At 38.1% G+C, this 20,898-nt stretch overlaps 1 protein-coding gene across 1 annotated transcript in view; it reads left to right on the top strand.

Annotated features, from left to right (window-relative positions):
* epb41l4a (erythrocyte membrane protein band 4.1 like 4A) overlaps positions 1–20,898 on the top strand; it is an 89,264-nt gene that overhangs the window by 56,700 nt on the left and 11,666 nt on the right. The window contains exons 7-15 of the mRNA XM_036595049.1: positions 2,642–2,729; positions 2,870–2,958; positions 3,346–3,409; positions 6,971–7,062; positions 12,815–12,892; positions 14,171–14,286; positions 17,216–17,306; positions 17,406–17,489; positions 19,661–19,774. Of these exons, the coding sequence (XP_036450942.1) occupies positions 2,642–2,729; positions 2,870–2,958; positions 3,346–3,409; positions 6,971–7,062; positions 12,815–12,892; positions 14,171–14,286; positions 17,216–17,306; positions 17,406–17,489; positions 19,661–19,774 (816 nt within the window). The remainder of the gene's footprint in view (positions 1–2,641; positions 2,730–2,869; positions 2,959–3,345; positions 3,410–6,970; positions 7,063–12,814; positions 12,893–14,170; positions 14,287–17,215; positions 17,307–17,405; positions 17,490–19,660; positions 19,775–20,898) is intronic.

Genomic DNA, 20,898 nt, shown 5'->3' with positions numbered 1-20,898 from the left:
TCAAGGTACATGTTGCTGCCACATTAACACTAAATGAGGGTGCATGTGCGGTACAAAAATCATGAATTGTGATCTGACTGTTCTCATTAAGGTCACATGCAGTTGTGTAGTGGTGCAGATACACCCAGTATGCGGCATATACGCACCTCTAAAACAGCAGTTTAATTTTAATAAGCTGATGGTTTTATAGCATTTATGCCTGGTGTTAATGAGCTGGTTGATCATTGTGCCACATTCAGAATTGGAAAACTGTAGTTACTGAATTTATTTAAGGCTGCATGGTGTGCTTGGCTGTTTTTTTGCTCAAAGCAAGCCATGTTCATAGGCCTTTAATCCTTAAATCCATGCAGTGGCCCTTCTCACATTTATATCCAACATACTGCGATCATCAGAACGAATGCAGGACTGCCTGGAAGTACCAACTTCTCCTACCAGCATGATGAGGAGCTCTTGTAGCTGGTTGTTTTGATGCCAAAAATGGAATTACGAACATGAAATATATAACATCTATTGTGTTTATTAAGTATTGTAACACTGAAATACATTTTAGCAGTCATTTTTTGGCGAAACCAATTTTGGTGATTATGTTCTCTTATCTTTTAATTCTTTGGATTTTCAACTTTCACGCTGAATGAATGCAATTATGAAAAAATGTCATAGGTTATATTGGCTTGCAGTGTACTGTCCTTAGTTTGTATTGGTATGTTTTTTAGACTAACCTTAGATCTTTAATTATAGGGATAACCTAGTTATATGTATCCAGGACACAAAACACACAAGCACTAGCATTCAAAACTGCAGAATGACTTGTCATATAAAGGAGTTTTGTTATTTTATGCAGTAGTGACTTAAATGGTGTAGATTTAAACCTGTTTAAACAGAAATATTTCACCAAATTGTTCCAAATTGGAAGCAGCACTGCTCACATGGCCACAAATCAGATATGTGTACAATCTGGGACCACATATGAAAGTAAGTGGCTTAGATATGATTTGTTCTGAGGTAAACCTGTTGATGTGAACGCAGCTAGTGTTTTTTTAAACAGCGTAAGAATGAAGTTATGCGGTTTATTTAATGTTTTTAAGATTATGAAAAGCATAAATTCAGTACGGATTTCAAATGCATAACTGGTGCTGTATGTAAAGAGATTACAGTTGATCAAGCAGAGTGGCTTTATAATTAGAACTGGCTTTATAATTGTTGAAGTTCTGTCCATGGTAAGGCAATTTAGAGAGTTCGGTATGATGTGTAGAATGTTTAAGCACAAATCTTTGGAGGAGGAAGTTTAAAGGGTGGCCTACATTTGAGTGTCTGTTAATCAGTAGTAGGAAGGCATTCTTTTGCAACCTACTAGTTACCTGAATATGTTTGAAAGAATGCTAAAAATGCTGGAACCTACATTTTGGGAGGAAATGAATGAGTTAAAGATTTACAGTCAGGGAACAAGTTTGAACAATATGTACACATTTTGAAACTGCTGATATGACTAAAATATTTACATTTTTGTTGAGATAGATTAGTATTTGTATGAGTGTCTCAGTATGTCATATTCAAGAGTTATGTTGGATAATGATAACAATAATGCAGTTTTCACACATGTAGCAGCTCAAAATGCTTTACAGTGAAGGAGAATGTTTAAAAACATAAAAGCAAAAACACACAATATAAAAATAGTGATAAAGGTAAAATAACATGAAAGATAAGGTGAAAAGGCTAAAAAATAGGTGTGCATCATAATTGTCAATAAAAGCTAAATTAAAAATATGCTTCTAGTGTGGACTGAGCTTGACTGCGTAATTGTCAAAGGTAGTGAGTTCCACAGTTTAGAAGCATAAGTCTCTGATTCTGATCACATTTCTGGGAGGTGCCATGTAAGCAGGGGTCCTAAAATGGAACCTTGTGGAACTCCACAGGAAATACTAAACTTTGTAGATGAATTATTTCCTAACACAACAAGAAATTGCCTGTTTGCCAAGTATGATTTAAATCATTCTAAAGCTATGCCAGAGAAGCTGCCAAGTCAGTGGATGAGAATGTTGTGATTAACTCTACTGAATGTTGTACTGACCAGAATGGATGAGATATGTGAATCTGCACTAAGCCTCAGGTCACAGTATTGGTGTTCTTCAATTCAACTGAAGTTCCTTCATCAGTGGCCACAGGACGCTGTTGGCTGGATATTTCTGGTTGGTGGACTATTCTCAGTCCAGCAGTGACACTGAGGTGTTTAAAAACTCCAGCAGCACTGCTGTGTCTGATCCACTTGTACCAGCGCAACACACACTAACACACCACCACCATGTCAGTGTCACTGCTGAGAATGATCCACCACCCAAACAATACCTGCTCTTTGGTGGTGCTGTGGGAGTCCTCAGCATTGAAGAACAGTGTGAAAGGGGGCTAACAAAGTATGCAGAGAAACAGATGGACTACAGTCTGTAATTGTAGAACTACAGAGTGCACCTGTGTGGTAAGTCGAGCTGATAAACAGTGTAGAAACAAGGAGGTGTACTTAATGAAGTGTCTGGTCAGTGTATATGTGTGTGGACATCCATCAGAACAGCATAGTTAAATTTTCTTGCCGGTATATAACAAAATGATTCTAATAGCTGTTCAGTAATGAAGGAACTTCTCTTTGCAGGGGTCAGACTCCTTCCGAAGCTGAGAACAATTACTTAAATATCGCCAAAGCACTGGAGATGTACGGGGTGGACCTTCATCCTGTGTTTGTGAGTACAAACGGCAATAGTCCATAATAACTTCACTTATCATTGTCTTTAATAACATTGCTGAGAGACTCAAAACCATACATCACATTTTTGTCTGCAGGTTGTAGAAGTAAAATGAAGTTTGTCTTTTTCTTTTTCAGGGAGAAAAGCAGTCTGAGTATTTCCTTGGCCTAACACCAGTTGGAGTTGTAGTTTACAAAAATAAAACCCAAGTCGGGAAGTATTTCTGGTGAGCAAAATAAAGGCTGTATTTGATGGAGCTTTCAAATATCATGCTTGACTACCTTCTACATTATTTGCATACAGAATATATTCTTCACAGTGCTTTCTGCTTGATTTGGCACCACAAATAACAGCTATGAATCTGCCCTTAGCATTCAGGGAGGGGCTATGGTTATTTAATTCAGTGGCTCTGTTTCTGTTTGCCCTGAGCTTTTTTGTGAGATATCGTGTGTTACTTAGAGCTTGAATACTCATAACTTCAGGCACTGGCATAATAAAGCGTTTGCATATTTAGCAAAACTAAGTTTCAGATCTCTGTGGAGGATGAAACACCAGACCTTTGAAAGCTGATTGTAGTTAATATGAATGACTTTTTGTAATTTGTGTGTTTCAGGCCAAGAATTACAAAAGTGTTCTTCAAAGAAACACAGTTCGAGCTGCGTGTTTTGGGGAAAGATGTAAGTTACCCATTAACTGCTAACTAGATAATATTCAAGTGTGAAGTGTTCTGGGGTTTTTTTTGTCTCAAAACAGTTTGCTAACTGATGAAGCTCATAGAAGGTCTCCACGTGTAAATCTATCTGTATAAGATTCTGGTGGGAATTCTTTATAGTTTCCCTGGTGAAGTCCTGCACCCCCCATTTATTGAATTTCCAGTCAAAATAGAAAATAGTTGTTTTCATATATTTCTGATGATATTTCTCTGAGATATTCTCTGAGATATTTCTGATGAGATTATATACAAGATAATCAACTTGCATAAGAAAAGGGAAAGTCAAAGGAAAATAAGTGAAAAAAACAGGAGCTGACAAAACTAGAATTTTTTTTTTTTTTTAAAGATATCAAGAAAAATAGGTCCCCAAAAAACTGTGCAAGACCTTGTAGACCACTAAAACACTTAACCCCTTAAATGCCCAGGGCTACAGGCATTGAAGTCCCTGTAGCTACTGAATAATAAGCCTTCATATATTTAAGGAGTTAAAGCTTTCATCTTTGAAAGAGGGAAGAAAATCAAGCTCCACTCTTGCTTGAGATCTGAAAAAATCCTCTACACATCAATCAGCTGTGAGAAGAACTCAGTGTTATGGGTAATGAAAGAACGTGTAGCTGTCAAGAAGTGCTAATTAGACAAAAAAAGAAGAAATTTTGCACACTTAACAAAGAACAAAGTCCAGAGCTCAACATCACTGAATGTGTTTGGGGTTATTTAGATTGCGAGAAGCAGAAAATAAAGTGAAACAGGTGAAACAGTTTTTGAAACAGTTATTAAAGCTACAGTGAAATTTTCTGTTAAATTTCTTTTCTGCCTTTTTCCTGAGGCAGACAAATTAGTAATGGCTGTTTTGACTGGAAATTAAGTACATGAAGGGTGATCTCTGGCTTTTGCACGGTACAGTCAGCTGTAGGGCAACAGTGTGATTGCGTTATCATAAATTAAGCCAGGGTTACATTACATCATTTTAGCACTTTAGCACTCATTTTAGGAGGTGACTGTAAGCACAGATGATCTGGTGAAAAAGGGGAAATGACTCAGTCTGGAAAAGGGGAAATGACTCAGTCTTTGACCTATCAATCTAGCTCTGAGTCATTGTGGCCTTTTGATATTTTTAAACATGTTTGATTTTTATGACTCGAAATATTCTTGAGTCCCATAGTGAGAAGGTCAGCGAATAGACTGACTATAGTATTAGAAAGCTAGTATAGAGAGAAAACAGACAAAGGGACACACTCCGCTTATGCAGCGGACAGCAGAGATGGAGTATCTGCTTGTGAGACATTGATGTGAGTACCTTTATAATGCATGGAGCAGACCTTCACCAGTTCATAGTAAAATGCTTCTCCAGCAACGGAAATGAGTCTGAGGTGCTGCAGTTGGCATATTTACTGAGTACTGAGGGTTGGAACTGATAACGTAAATGGCTCGATATGGTAATTCCAGGCACTTGCTGTGTTGCTACAAGGTTGCTATGGTATTCCAGCTTGATATTACCAGATGGTTATCCGATCAGCCTCTTCATCTGCAGCTTGTTTTGCACAGTAGTGTCTGTCCATATTGCTGCTTCGTCCGGTGTGATTATCTTCCTCATAGACACAGATCACACGCCCTGTGATGTACTGCCTGGGGGGGGGGTTTCGATTGTACTGAGAGGGGGTTCAGTTGTCAAATGTGTCTTGAAGAGACAGATGTGTTTACACTGCTATAACACGTGGTTCAAATGTGTCTCAGACCACCTCCTAAAGTGGTTTGAGTGATCGGATTTGTGTCTGTTTTAAATGTGTCTTGGAAGCGTTTACACTTGCATTTTAATGTGGCTTGGCCTCCAGATTTAATCCTGACATTCAAGATGCATGAAGTGACCAGGTGTAAATGGGATCTTAGTGTATATCACAGTGATATTATGCTGATGATGTGACAAATCTTATAAATGGTACAATGCAGTTCCCTTTACCTATTGACCACAGAAAACGAACACCAGCCCTAACGTCTACAAACCCAGTTCCAAAAACGTTAGGATGCTGGGTAAAATGTAAAAATAAATGTAAATAAAAACAGAATGCAATGATTTGCAAATCTCATAGACCCATATTTTATTCACAATAGAACATAGAATACATATCAGATGTTGAGAGTGAGACATTTTACCATTTCATGAAAAACATTGACTCGTTTAGAAGTTGATGGCAGCAACGCATCTCAAAACAGTTGCAGCAGGGCCATTTCTACCATTGTGTTGGATCATGGATCGTGTCGATATATGGCTTCTTCTTTGCATCATACAGCTTTAACTTGCATTTGTGGATTGCACGGCGAACTGTGTTCACAGACATTTCTGGAAGTGTTCCTGAGCTCATGCAGTGATTTCCAGTACAGAATCATGCCTGTGTTCAATGCAGTGCAGCCTGAGAGCCCGAAGATCACGAGCATCCAATATTGACCGTCGGCTTTGTCCCTTGCGTACAGGGATTTCTCCAGATTCTCTGAATCTTTTGATGATATTATGTATTGTAGATGGTGGGATATCCGAAGTCTTCGCAATTTTACGTTGAGGAACATTTTTCTGAAATTGTTCCATAATTTTTAGACACATTTTTTCACAGATTGGTGAACCTCTGGTATGTGAGGTAGTCATGTGAGTTAGTTGCAAATTGCTCCTCCAGTTGTTTTTATTAGTACCACTTACTTTTCCAGCCTTTACCTGCCCCTGTCCGAAATTTTTTGAGATGCGTTGCTGCCATCAAGTTCTAAATGAGTTAATGTTTTTCATCAAATGGTAAAATGTCTCACTTTCAACATCTGACATGTGCTCTCTTTTCTATTGTGAATAAATTATGGGTCTATGAGATTTGCAAATCATTGCATTCTGTTTTTATTTACATTTAATTACATTTTACACAGCGTCCCAACCTTTTTTGAAATTGGGGTTGTACAATGTATGTCATGTTATCAGCTTTATGTCGCTATGGCATACAGTAAGATACAAAGTCTAATAATGTTTCACTAAAGAAAGTGTCATGACACAAATTAATGTCAGGAAAAAAATCAATGCCAACATAGATGTTACGTCAGTTGGCCTGTAGGACAAATAATGCCAACTGTGTTTTAGTGTTAGGGTTAGGGTTAGGGTTGTTTGTATCACATGATAATGGTGAGATTTGGGATTTTGAGTGCTTGTTCATAGCCAAAACTCGTTATGTGTTCACTATCATAAAAAAGGTACTATTCAGGTATACCTGCTATGCAGAGAGAACATTTATGTAGGGGGTAGTGAGAAATCCATTATTGACCTCAGACTATAACTTCCCTCAGGCTTCAAATGAGATTTCTCTAAAATACCCATCCACTTCCACCCTCAAGGGCCAATTTACTCTTCACATGAAATGTGTGATTCTCTAAGGACTGTGCCTTTAATGACCCAGTGCATACAATTTAGTGAGAACATCCTAATAAGGATTTAGGTCTTGTAAAATACCTTATTTCCATCCATTCCTGAGACATTTTCTCTTTGGTCTTTTTGCAGTGCAGCGAAACATCGTTTTTCTTCGAAGCTCCCAGCAAGACGGCTTGTAAGAACCTTTGGAAGTGCTGCGTGGAACACCACACCTTCTTCAGGTAGAAAACCAGTTTGCAATGTGACCTCTGAACCTCCTAAGCACATTTGTGTCGGCATCCAAAGGCTCGTTACTTAGTTACTAATGAATAAGAGTGAGGAATGGAAATCTGAACCCTTTGAGTCTGAGGTTAAGGTGCCAATCAGACATGCTTGTGTAACTGATTAGGCCTGTCAAAATTATTACGTATTTCCTGGTTGCAGTTATTTGAGCTGATTGCAGTTATTTTCCACAGTTGTTAGCTTTCGCAGTCATAGGTTTACATTGCAGCAACAAAGAATGTGAATTGGATTTGTCATCCGTTGGGTTGAGGCAGATTCTTGTAAGTTGAAGAAAGCAGAAATCATATTTATTGGGATACATCAAAGAGTCTACCGTGACACCTTCAGAGGGCAGTGGTGAGTAATGTTTGTTTCTGACATCAGTTTGGAGCCACTAACTATCGATAGCTAGGAAGCCAGATAGCTAATCAGCCAATTTTGCTATTTTAGGCTTGTTCTTTTATAGTTACATATAATAAACAAAAAAGACTTTAAAGACCCAGTAAAGTTGTTTTTCATCATCCATCAAAAAATAAATATTTCCATAATTATTTCCCAACATTTTCCAGGAATGACCGTTTCATATTTCCCTTTTTCTCCGTCGCCTTTTATCATTCTGCTGTGTGGCCGTGGACCCATATTCATTAGAACCTCTTCATTTACAGCCACTGCATCAAACTTAACAGCTCAGTTCTTACTTCCTACCCTCAAGTATGGCCCAGGCTGGAAGTCAAGTCACACAAGTCCAGCATGCATATACAAGCCTGAATTAGAGGAATCGGGACACAGACTTGAACCTGAATCTGAAAACCCTAGCAGCCCTGTAGCAGATTCTCAGTGGTGCTATTTAGGGTCAATTGTGTTAGCTAGTTAATTTACACCTCCATCAGCTAGTTAGCTAGGCATTGTCAGTTGCTGGATATGCCAGTACAGCGCTGCACCTATATCCGCACTTAGGGCGACGTTTGTTAGGGCAATTCACGCCAAGTTCAGAGGACCTGTCACTCAAAATCAGTTGACCAATAAAGAGGGCAGATGAATGCCCTATTCTAAGACCCTCCCACCCTGAAAATGGGCCGAACGTCACAAGCAAATAAAGATTTCAGAAGCAAAAAAGCAATTCCAAAAGTAAAACATACTGTATATGTCGGAAAAATCAGCAAATAGAAAAAAAGGAAAGCAACAACTGACCAAATGAGTAATACATTTTTATCAAAATGAGTGAAAATCAGTAGTAATCTTTTTGAAAAATTAGATTTAACTGTCATTATTTGTATGTGCAACATATTTTGGACATTTTGAAATTTACCATTGCTTGAGGATTTTATTATTTTATTTGAAACTTTTGCCACAAAATTAACTCCATATAATTTATGCACTCCTCAGTGCACATAAATGTTCAATAAGTATGAAGTAATGTAAGTGTGAAGATCCTTCCTGAATGTAAAATTTTGAGTAAGAATGAAAAATACTGTGCTGGGCCTTAGATTGGATTAGTTGGCAAATATTTATATGGCAACTAATCGTCAGCTAAAATGTCATGGTCTTGATAGGCCTAGAACAGACAGTGTCTGATACTGGATCTTGCAGTGGTGCAGCTTCAGCAATTCTGGACAAAGTTGGCATTTTAAATTCAGCCCAATCAACTCAGTCACTCTGCCTTTGGGATTTTATATGGACCTTGTCTTTCAGATGCATCCGACGTCCTTTTTTATACATGGATACATCTCATGTTTGTATGTTTCCTGAGCAAGTCTACGTACTTTCTCTATCAACTTGACTTCATTGACAAGTTTACTTTAAATGTTGGGATTTTTAGATGGACTCTTTCTTTCAGAAGTCTCTTTTAGACCCTGTTTTTTTTTACTAAGGCCCTTCCTTTGAGTGAAAGCTGGCTATTGGGAAACACTTGCAAACCCCTCCCGCCCCCTCCGCTCCCCAAGTGGTCCCTAAGTGTTTGTGTAATCAGACCAGACTTACGTTGCTACCCAAAAGAGCCTTAGAGGCCACCGAATGCACGAGGCTCAGGGCTTTTCACTGGTAATCCGCGTGTGAAACTCTGGCTCCAGGAAGCTGAGAGCAGAAGGGTCAGGAAACAGGGATACTGAAACAGGTTAGCCCCCCAAAGCAGGCCTCTGTCTGAGGATAACATATTTATACAGAAGCATTTAGAAATGGTCAAAACCAGTTTTCATTTTAGGGTTTGTTCACAAAATTTTGGTATCTGTCCAAAACTCACCTCTTGCCACTGATTTCAGTGAGAATAACATGTCTGTGACCAACACCAATGCATGGCAATGTGCAAAAAGACCCCTCACGGCTAGCTTGATAATAACACTATAGCTGGCTATGATGAACTGCTAAAAATTGTCTTGCTAACATGAAGTATTATTGGATATTATAGGTTAACGTAATTTTGATAAATGTTACTTCATACCTTGACTATGTCTTTAGCTTTATACTTAATAAACATTTATGGATATAACTGTAAAAATGTCATTCATTTGCTGTCAGAACAAACCTTAGTACGCTAGCCAGGTTAGCACTGTAAAAGAAATCAGCAACACATATCAGTGCATTTTTTATGGGTATCAAAATGTCAGTACAGGCTTATTTGGCAGAATTTCTGACAGTATACATTCTAATCATGTACTGGAATAACTGAACGTGGCTAAGGCTTAAGTGAACGTGGTTGAAAAAAATAGGATTAGCAGTGATTATTGCTGCTTGTGCTGCTTTCAAGTGCAAATCATCCAGCAGTTTTCTCAAAGGAAAATCATGTTCACCCGACTTCGTTGTATTCATGAGGTTTAAATGGGAAATAAACCAAAAACATGGAGGTGTGAAACAGTTAGCTAGCTAGCTAGCTATTAGCTAGCTTATCAAGTTTTGGCCTAATTTGTGGATGTTTTTATGTAGTAGAAATAAAATGTGGGTTAATAGTTCATGTTTAAAGTGAACATTACCGTTATATTTATACAGTGAGTCGTTGTCTCCCTGGCGCAGCCATGATGACATATGGTGCTCACAACTTAGACCATTCGTGTTGTACTGAAAATTTCAATGTACGCAACTTAGTCATCTGACTTTGAGGGGTGTTCTTGTGGCGCCCCAATTGGGAAATTGTTTCTTGTATAAAACTAAGACCACTTGAAAGCCTCATGTCTCCAAGAAAGAGATCAGATACGTGTCAGATATGGGGAAAAATCGAACTTGACTGCTTGTCAGAGGCTTTTTTGACATGTAAATCTTTTGGGACTAGGACGAGCAGTGCCATAGACACAGACTATTCCCTTCTTAAGTCAGTATATACAGATAGATTGAAGACTTCTATGTATTTTTTGCTTGCTGTGCTAATCAAGTTGGCTTTGAACCCTGCACTGCAAAAAATGGTATCTTGTCAAGTAAAATTATCTTAAAGATAGTTGATAAATAAATCTGCAACCCCAATTCCAAAAAAGTTAGGATGCTGTGTAAAATGTAAATAAATGTAAATAAAAACAGAATGCAATAATTTGCAGATCTCGTAGACCCATATTTTATTCACAATAGAACATAGAAGACATATCAGATGTTGATTTTACCATTTCATGAAAAACATTAACTGGTTTGGAACTTGATGGCAGCAACGCATCTCAAAAAAGTTTGGACAGGGGCAACAAAAGGCTGGAAAAGTAAGTGGTACTAATAAAAACAACTGGAGGAGCAATTTGCAACTAACTCACATGACTGGGTATAAAAAGAGCATTTTAGAGAGGCAGAGTGTCTCAGAAGCAAAGATGGGCAGAGGTTCACCAATCTGTGACAAACTGCATCTAAAAATTGTGGAACAATTTCAGAAAAATGTTCCTCAATGTGAAATTGCAAAGACTTTGGATAACCCACCACCTACAATACATAATATCATAAAAAGATTCAGAGAATCTGGAGAAATCCCTGTACACAAGGGACACAGCTGACAGTCAATATTGCTCATGATCTTCGGGCCCTCAGGCGGCACTGCATTGAAAACTGTAAAGCACTGGAAATCACTGCGTGGGCTCAGGAACACTTCCAGAAGCCATTGTATGTGAACACAGTTCGCTGTGCAATTCACAAAATGCAAGTTAAAACTGTATCATGCAAAGAAGAAGCCATATGTCAACGTGATCCAGAAACGCCGCCGTCTTCTCTGGGCCAAAGAAGACCCAGGACTGTTGAGCAGTTAGAATCCTACATCAGACAAGAATAGGACAACATTCCTCTCCTAAAACTCCAGCAGTTGGTCTCCTCACTTCACAGAGGTTTACAGACTGTTGTTAAAAGAAGATGGGATACTACACAATGGTAAATGTGGCTCTGTCCCAACTTTTTGACATGCATTGCTGCCATCAAGTTCTAAACGAGTTAATGTTTTTCATGAAATGGTAAAATTGCTCACTTTCAACATCTGATATATGTTCTATGAAATGATTGCATTCTGTTTTTATTTACATTTATTTACATTTTACACAGCTTCCCAACTTTTTCGGAATTAGGGTTATAATATTTCTCCTGTTGAGATTGTAATTAGAAGTAATTCACTATATTGGCAGATAATTTTGCTTGTTTTAAGAAATATGTTTGAAACCTGTAAAATTATCTGCGAGTATAGAGAGATGATTTTACTTGATGAAACTACGTAAAACAAGTACAAAATTCTAGAATTAAGCTGAATAATCTTAAAATAAGTGCACAACCATCTCAAAATGGGAAATATTAGATATATTGACTAGATTTAAGATCATTTCACTTGACAAGATGCTATTTTTTCAGTGTATACCTTGCAGAGATGAAAGGAGGCAGTAAAAAAAAAATACTTCCATTAAATATGCTGATGTACTGTAGCTAACAATGAATGATGGCTAGTAGTCACTAATGCAAATTCACTTTTTTAAATTATTAGCATGGCTAGCATTTTTGCATTGACCATTTCTTTACTGCTATTGCATGTACAGTGTTCACTGGGATCTCAGCTCTGAGTGAACAGTAATAAAACCTATATAGAAGAATTATTATATGCAGACTGCATACCTTGGAGTTTTTCCATTACGTGTAGGCTTTTAACTTTTCTGCTGCGTGGTTAAGCAGCGCTCCTTTTGCAGAGGTGCACTTTAAAGCTATGAATTTTAATAAGAGCCAAAAGCTCTCTGTAGTGTGTTTCAGCCTATAATTCGCCTCATTAAAATAAACTTCTGAACAGCTGGGCTCCGTCTCAGAAGTATAGAGACACTGTAAGGAATTAAATTGTGCATATTTTGTCTCCAGGAGCAAGTTTCAGAGGTATAAATGTGTGCAATGCTCCCTAATTGAATCACCTTTATAGGCACAATTAGGGGGTTTTCTTTGAAGCTATTCTGTTTCTAGCGAATTTATGTGCTACTGATTCTGCCATGAAGAATTTATTGGTGTTGAAATCTACTACACTGGAAATCAGTCTGCTATGTCTGAAATTATACTTTATTTAAAGCCACCATCGATTTTTCATGTGATAAATACCACTATTCACTCCTGTTGTTAGGCAGTAATTGCAAATTGATTACAGTTATTTGCAAACATTGCTGATATGAACAATCCATTAGGACTTGGAAACATAATTTGTCTCTGTCCTCCATAAGATTTTATTTTTGAGCCTCAATAATGCATGAATCACACTTTCTTCTTGTTCCACTAAATTATTAAATGTGTTTTTAGAATGCCAGAAAATGACTCCAACACGTTGACAAGAAAGCTGTCGAAACTCGGCTCTCTCGGTTCCCGACATCGTTACAGGTTAGTAACTTTCATTTTTCACCCAGACATCCGTGGAGGGGGAGGAGGACAGTGTCCTTTACTGTTGAAATAAGAGAGTTCATGAATAATAATGCGTTAGAGTTCTCAAGCTAAAAGTTAGCCAATACACTATAATCTTAATGACTGGATACCAGTAATACACATTCTCCTTTTGTACAGCTTTTTTTACACATTTCTTCTCCATCTAAAGTACTGTGCAAAAATTTTTTTTTGTTGAAAATTTTGTTTATTGATTTTAAAGCTTTTACACTGATTTATATGATGCCGCAGTTCAGCACATAACACAAACTACAAATATTATAACTATTAATATATCAAGGATGAATGTAAATAAACAAAAGAGGATCAGTTATATAAACTTATCTTGAAATATAAACATATGTGTACTACATATAAACTGTACTACATATAAACTACATATGTACTACATATAAACTACAGATGCCTATAGGAAGGGGGTGTACTCATTTTTCAGGAGTTTGTTTTTTGAGAAGGTATAAGATAATAAGATAATCCACTTGCACAAAGAAGGTCATAGGTCAATAAGTGAAAAAACAGAAGTTTCCAAAACTGGAGTCCCAAAAATGATTAAAAGACACATAGAAAATCAGACTCCTACCAACCACCTGGGAGACCTGATAGTCCACTAAAACTTTTCCTATTAGATAAACAGCACTTAAAGCTTCATCTTTGAGAGAGAAGAGGAAATCAAACTGCTTCAGATCTGAAAAAATCACTTCTTCCACTGTGAGAAGACAACTCAACACTATGAGTCTGAAAGGATGTGCAGCTGCCAAGAATCCCTCACTGAGTAAAGAAAATTGACAAAAAAGAACATTTACAAAATCAAACAAAGAAGCTGCTGGTGTTCTCTGAACGATTAACAGTTAAGATGCTGTTGTTGCTTAGCAGTAATGCGCAGCCAGATGCAGTGTTAAAAATGCAGTGTGAACCTTCAACAACCAAAGACCATGTGGCGCGCCTCACGTTTTTTTCACCTTCAGAAAAATGCATTATGGACCTCCCTTACGCAAGCAGTTCGCACAATGCTAACTTTCATTACTTCTGTTAGATTAGCTAAAGACACAAACTAGACACCAAACCTGTCTTTGCTGATTGACTTGACTGGGGTTAAGAGGAAAATTTGATACGTTGTTTGGTGGCAATTAGATTTTTGGCCAGATTACCTCTTTAAGAAGTTAAGATATTCCCAGAGCTGAAAAAGTCTGACGTGTTCCTTACTTTTCCTTTTCTTAGTGGGAAGACAGCCATGCAGATGGGTAAGGATCAGTTAGTAGGTTTGCCCAGGCCAGACCTGGAGGTGGTGCGGACCCGCAGTAAGACCTACCCCAAGAGGAGCGCTCAGCCCACAGGTTAGCAAACCTACATGATACTAACCTACTCCAAAATCCTGCTGCACAGTAAATATAGCACATTAGCTGGCATTCATTGCTGTGAATATTGGCATGTACACGGCTTCACACCATCTGGCATAGCTGTGTAAATGAAAACACTGAATTGACAAAAGACAAAAATTCACATTCTGACATGCTGCTTTTGACACAGGTGTGCGGTGATCCTGTTGTTCAGAATGTAGAACCTGCTGGATGTCGTTCCAGTTCCACCCAAGATAATTATATCAATTGTGAGATTAGGTTCACTTCAGTAACTCCCAGGCATGCGTGGAGATGAACACACTTACTATCTGGCAGGGCAACAGAAAGCTGGTGTAGTGCAGATGAAACTAATTTCAGAGAAAAGTGCATGGCAGCAGAGCCCGTAAAACAGGCAAACAGGAAAAAGGATGGATGGCCTAGATGCTTAAAGTGTATTTTGAAAAAGAATAATTTGAAATAATTGAAAAATTAAGTTTACAGTCTTTCCTCTTATCTCAAATGTAGGCAGTCAAACAAGGTATGTATGTCCACAGTTTGGCTTCTTTAGTTTTGCACTGTGGCCTGTGCCCAGCAGCAGTTAAATAAGTTGCCACGGTAACAGCACCAGTGACAGTAAAAACATATTTGCTGCTGGTTTAAATGCTGTTCAGTTATTGATTTATCTCATGCATGTCCTGGTGGGGTGCCAGGATTGTCATAGCAGTGTAACTTTTAACCTCATCTGCATCACTATAACAGTACACACATCTGTCGAAGCGTTCACTTCACTTTTTTTAACATAATTTTTATGCATCAAATTGTTCTGCCATATATTGATGCCGTAAACCGTTAAAAAGCTTAAAATGTCAAACCATTTTATGATCTGTTATTCACAGCAGTAACGATCGTCTCATTTGCAACATAAACACTAAATGAGCAAACGCTAGCAAATCTGTGAGTTCTTACCTTCAAAGCCTTTTCTTATCCACAGAGACATCATAATCCAAAACATATGGTCTTGATAACACGGCAAGTGTCAGAGATCAGTTTAGAGTCAGGCGGAAATAAAGTCCTCCATTCTAGCCTCTGTTACTCTGTGTCAGTAATATATACAACTATTCTGATGGTGGGAAAAAACATGAGAGTGTTACCTTCCCAAAGAGACCAAGATCATGACTGTAGTCCAGAGTATGTGGGAACAGTTCTCCTTTTACTTTGGGTATTCTGGCAAAAATGGGGCGACAGTTAATAGGTTAAAAATGTTGGATGTTGTGATGTCCTACATTATCACCACTTTCATTGTACCTAACATAGATGAGATTGATGTAGCTGTTGAGCTGCACTGGTTGAAGGCTGGTTGAATCCAAATGAGAAAAAGATGCATTCCGTTCAGTTACTAGACTGATTACACTGTCATGGCTAAATTAAAGATGACAGTATACTACAACCACAACTGAACTATGATGTGTTCTTTTATTTAACAAAGATTAAGCTTCAACTCAAACATGACCACTTTCTTTGCTCCCACATCCGCTTCAGAGTTAGAAACCATCTCAGGATTACCAGGAGTAAAAGTGTTGCTATTATTATTATTATTGTTATTATTATGCTATTATTCTGCTGATGCTTCTTGACACATCATCAGTGAGCTTCCTGGAAGTACCAGCAGTTATACTTACAGAGATAATAATAATTATATAAACAATTATGGCACTTTTTCTTCCAGTAATTTTGAGACAGTTCTTAACTCTGAAGTGGACGTGGGAGCACATAAGGTGACACCATTTGAGCTGAAGCTTAGTTTTTGTCAAACTATAAGGTAAAGCAAAGGAAAAAACAACCCCCAACCCCAAAACCCAGTTTAACCATTTGATGTAGTTATACCCCCATTTCCTACTTGCTTATGTAGTTTGTAACACCATGTGACATACCGTTATCTATAAAAAGCAAAACTAAGCCTTCATACAATCAGTCTTTGGCTGACTGACTACATTTGAATTAAGGAACACTTGTGACAGTGTCATTCCTTTTTTGCCAAACTTTCACTTTAAGAGGGCCAAAAAGTCAACTTTTGTTGGTGGGTTTAAAGTCAGCAGTCTTAAGCCTTATTCAGACAGGATAAGTTTCCCATGGGGAGAGGGAGTAATGCCAGTTTACCACAGGATGTCCATGTTTCTGACCAATTCGCATGGAATTAGAAATCTCAGTCTAAATGACAGAGATAGGAGTGGCTACTTGATCCACGTGCCGCCAAGACATTTAATTTAGCCATTATTTTCTTTACCCTAACCACTTCTCTTGATGTCTTAAGTGAATTGGCATTGCTGTTAGCTTGGGAATTCACAGCAAACAGTAAACATCACCACATAAAGTCAAACTTTTTTCTGTCATTTTTACATGTTCTGAGTTGTATATGTGAGATATGACAGTAATGTTACATATCAGCTTGATTTTAGCCACAGAGAACACAAGTAAAAGCTTCTTTGATTGCCTCCATGCATAGTAAACTCCATTCAATAGGATATGACAGCATTTTTACCAACATGTCAATTCACACAGGATTAATATAACCTGAGGTTATTTCTACCGTTCGTTTATGGAAAGTAAAAAACGCTAGAATCTTTACCGAAGCGAGAGCGCGGCATCGGTAAAAATGACTAACATGGCGCATTTGGACTAAAATCACTGAGAAATTATGGTAAAATTTACATTATCTCCTCATGTAAAACTAATCCTGTCCGAATAGTGATTTAATCTGAAAAAATGTAATATATTACCTGTACCTAATGGGCTGATTTTTTGACCACTGGTCCCCTTAGTCCAAGTGTACCCTCCTGTGTCCAGAAAACTAACCAAGTGATTTAGTGCTCTGTTACAGCAAACAATATGTGGAATGGTGCTCATACTCCCTTAACGTGTCTTCTAGGAATGAACAATGTGAGCAGATCGGTCACAAAGGCAGGAAATTCCCTGAGTGAAGGCCAGGCTAAAAACACCACACTTTCCCCAGCTAAGAGGTACTGACCTAATACTCACTGTTTGATAAAGAGTAACAGCTTCCTGATTTCATTCTAATCCATTTAGTACGATCTGAAAGACCTTTTCATTTGTTCAAGCCCCAAAGCATCCAAGACAGAGGTCAGTTCAGAGGACCAGCCCGGCAAGCCCACTGCACCCTGGGACGAGAACGCACCGCAGAGGTAGAGAGCTGTTTGTGTACTGTGTTTAAGGATGGATAAAGATTGTGATAATCTTGCCTGAATGCACACCAACACGTACAAATTCACAGACACGCAAATACCCCAGCTGTCTCGACACAAGGATCAAGAGCGAGGTCAAGTGGATTTTCCTTCTAACCTACTTGAAAATAAGTATAATAAATCAGACTCCTTGTTTGTATAATTCAGTTGCTAATATGTAAAAGTCATTCAGAGTGGGTTTGATGCAAAATGCTCCATTCTAGAGAAACTTAGTTTCAGAATTGTTCACAGTGGTGGTTATAGGAACTAGATATCCAGAGAGTTTAAAAGGCCCATATCATAAACTCTATTAAACTTTCAGAACGTACTGTTTACGACTGAATCCATGTTAGAAAAAACAGCCTGTTTTTTTGTGATGTCACGAAAACTTCTCCGTTTACATATCTCCACTTTTTCAGTCTACAGAACTTTAGCTCTGCCCATTCATGCTGAAGCGACAAGAAGTTCAAAATAAAATAGAACAGAAATTCAAAATAAAAGTTTTCCTACATTGAAATGTACTTTCATTCATTTCTGTTCATTTTCCCTAAACCTGTTACTTAAAGATAACATAATTTATTTGGTGTCGACATATATTCAGTTTTTAAGGCAAAAAACTCGGTTCATTTTTTTGAATGTAGACATTGCGACCCCACTGTAAAGAAATCAGTTGGTAAGTTTCTCCACAATGAACCGTTTCGCATCAAACCACTCTGAATGACTTTGTTTATATCTTAATAATTAATAATTAATATCTAAATAATAGCTTTAAATGTTCATTGGTTTTCAAGCTTTCAAACAAAAGCAAACAGACCACTTGACACAAGACCTTTTGTTCCTTTATCGTCCTCTTCCAAAAGCACATCAATATACTGATTAGTTAAATGTAGGTGGGGTGGGATAGGGGGCAAAAAAAAAACCAACACTGTTGTTTAACACTGTTTCACAGTTTCACAGGTAATTAAGAATATTTCAGATACTAAGAGGGGATTAATATATAGCAGTCCAATACTATCTAGATCAGGGGTGCACAACTGCAGTCCTGTAGGGCCGGTGTCCAGCAGAGTTTGGTGATTTACCTGATCAAAAACACCTGATTACACTCATCTGTTAACTCCCAGGTTTAGTGGATGCATTTGAGTAGGGGAAACTGCTAAACTGTGCTGGACACCAGCCCTCCAGGACCGGAGTTGTGCACACATGATCTAGACCCAGTCTAGTAATGTTTTGAAAAAGATTTCAGACATTCCTGTCCACATAGACAAAGAAGAGGCCCAGACATCAGACCACTGGTACCACTGATTTCACCTTTAGCCCGTTATTTTAGATATGCTATTGGTAAAAAGTCAAATATCACCTTATGCTACATAATTACTTGGAAAACATTTTTTTACATTGGCTTTCATTACAAGTAAAAAATGTTTTTCTTACTCCTAAAAAGTTCAGTACAAGGTTTTGCTCCGATAGCAACGTTCTAGTAACTTGTAATAAGTTTTGCCCTGCCTGGTCAGCATATGCACATGTGTGTATTTACTATGGCAACCAATGTGGATATGTGAGCAAATGCGACTACAGTCTGACCATACAAATCAGATTTGGCCATTATAATTTGAAAACAGTCAGGCTAAAACGTCAGATACAAGAAACAAGTCAGATTTGCCCTGCAGAGTGAATAAAGCCTGAGTGAACTACTATGTGAAATGTACCAAAATGTACCATTTCTTCCTCAGTCCATATAGGTTTTGGTCCACATTGTATGGCTGCTCATTCTGCCTACAGCTCTTTAGCTCTGCCCATTCATGTTGAAGTGTTGTAGAGTGTTGTTCCTGCGGACAGTCTGGAGTGGAACAGTTAAACGTTGTGCTGTTTCTGGCTGTAAAAAGAAAGAAAATGGATCATTGCAGCTCTCCAAAGGATCCACACATCTGAAAAAAAGTGCCTAAAGTTTTTTTTTCAGATTTTTTTCAAACAAATACAAGAAAAATGTAGAATATGGGCCCTTAAATGCCTTAACTCTTATTCCACATTGCTGCACAGCATAAGCTTTCTGCAGCAGCCCACAGCTCGCTCGGCCTGTGTAACTATCTCAGCATGACCAGCTCAAACTCTGTTTTTCTGTGTTTCTTCCTCAGTGGGCTGTACAACTCGGCCAGTGAGCGAAACAAATCCCCCAAATTCCCCAACGCCCGCAGACGGTCACCCTCAGGAGGCAGCGAGAACGAGGTGTCTCAAACAGCCAGGCACAGGTGAAGCATATGCTCAATGTGTGTGTGTGGGTACAGCATACAGTTCCCTGTACAGACAATAATACATATTTCATCCTGTTGAAAAAAGTTTGTTTTTGCTATTTATTAGTTTGATTATATACTGAAAATATAAGAAATCTAACCTTTCACTGAGATCTTAATTTTTCAAAAAATGCTTTAAAAAACATTGAAAATATTTTTAGTTTATTTGTTAGAACAATTATTGTCTTTTTGAAAGATTAAAAGGGTTCTTTGAGCAATGCCCTAGAACAGCAGTCACCAACCCTGGTCCTGGAGATCTACCTTTCTGGATCTACCTTCCTGCAGAGTCTAGTTCCAATCACAGTCTGCTGCACCTGCTCCAGCTCATTAACTTCTTCAGAAGCTTTTGATTGGCTGGATCAGATGCTTTAGTGTTAGATAAGTGGAGGCAGCTTTTTAGATGCAGGTTGGAACTAAACTCTGCAGGTAAGTAGATCTCCAGGAGGAGGGTTGGTGTCCTAGAAGAACCGCTTTTGGTTCCCTAAAGATCCATATTTGATAAAGAGATGAGTGTGAAGAACCTTTAAAAAGGTTAAAGAACCTTCACAGGATGTAAAGGTTCTATACCAGTTAAAAGGTTCTTCCTATTTTCATACTTATTTGCAAAAATGAGTGAAGAGTGAAGATCAAGATGTGAGAGTCAGTGCAAAAGTTTGAGCGCCTCTGGTCAAGTAATACACATTTTAATACACAATTACTGTTTACTGTTTGCAAATACAACAGAAACTATATGCTAAAATTTGCTAATTTGCAAGTTAGAAAATCAATAAAACATGTAATTTGACTGAGAATGTTCAAACTTTTGCGTATGGATGTAATTCTGAAGGGAACTACATGCATATGTGGCTCTTGCTTTAGTGCATGATGACAGGACTCTGACTGAAAGAGGCAGCCTTTAAAAGGATGGTCCCATCTGTGGAAGTGAACCAGCAGTACACGGACTCCCTCTAGTGAGAGAACACTGTAACAGCTCACACTGGAGAGCAGCACAGCTGCAGAACTGATCTGTCACTGTTAACAAATTGTGTTAAAACAAAACCTGATAGATTTTACATTCAGCTTTCTCTAATGCTGTTTGGAAT

The sequence above is a fragment of the Colossoma macropomum genome, unplaced genomic scaffold, assembly GCF_904425465.1.
Source record: "Colossoma macropomum unplaced genomic scaffold, Colossoma_macropomum, whole genome shotgun sequence".
In the NCBI taxonomy this organism is placed as follows: Eukaryota; Metazoa; Chordata; class Actinopteri; order Characiformes; family Serrasalmidae; genus Colossoma; species Colossoma macropomum.
This window is presented reverse-complemented; position numbering and strand designations above follow the sequence as displayed.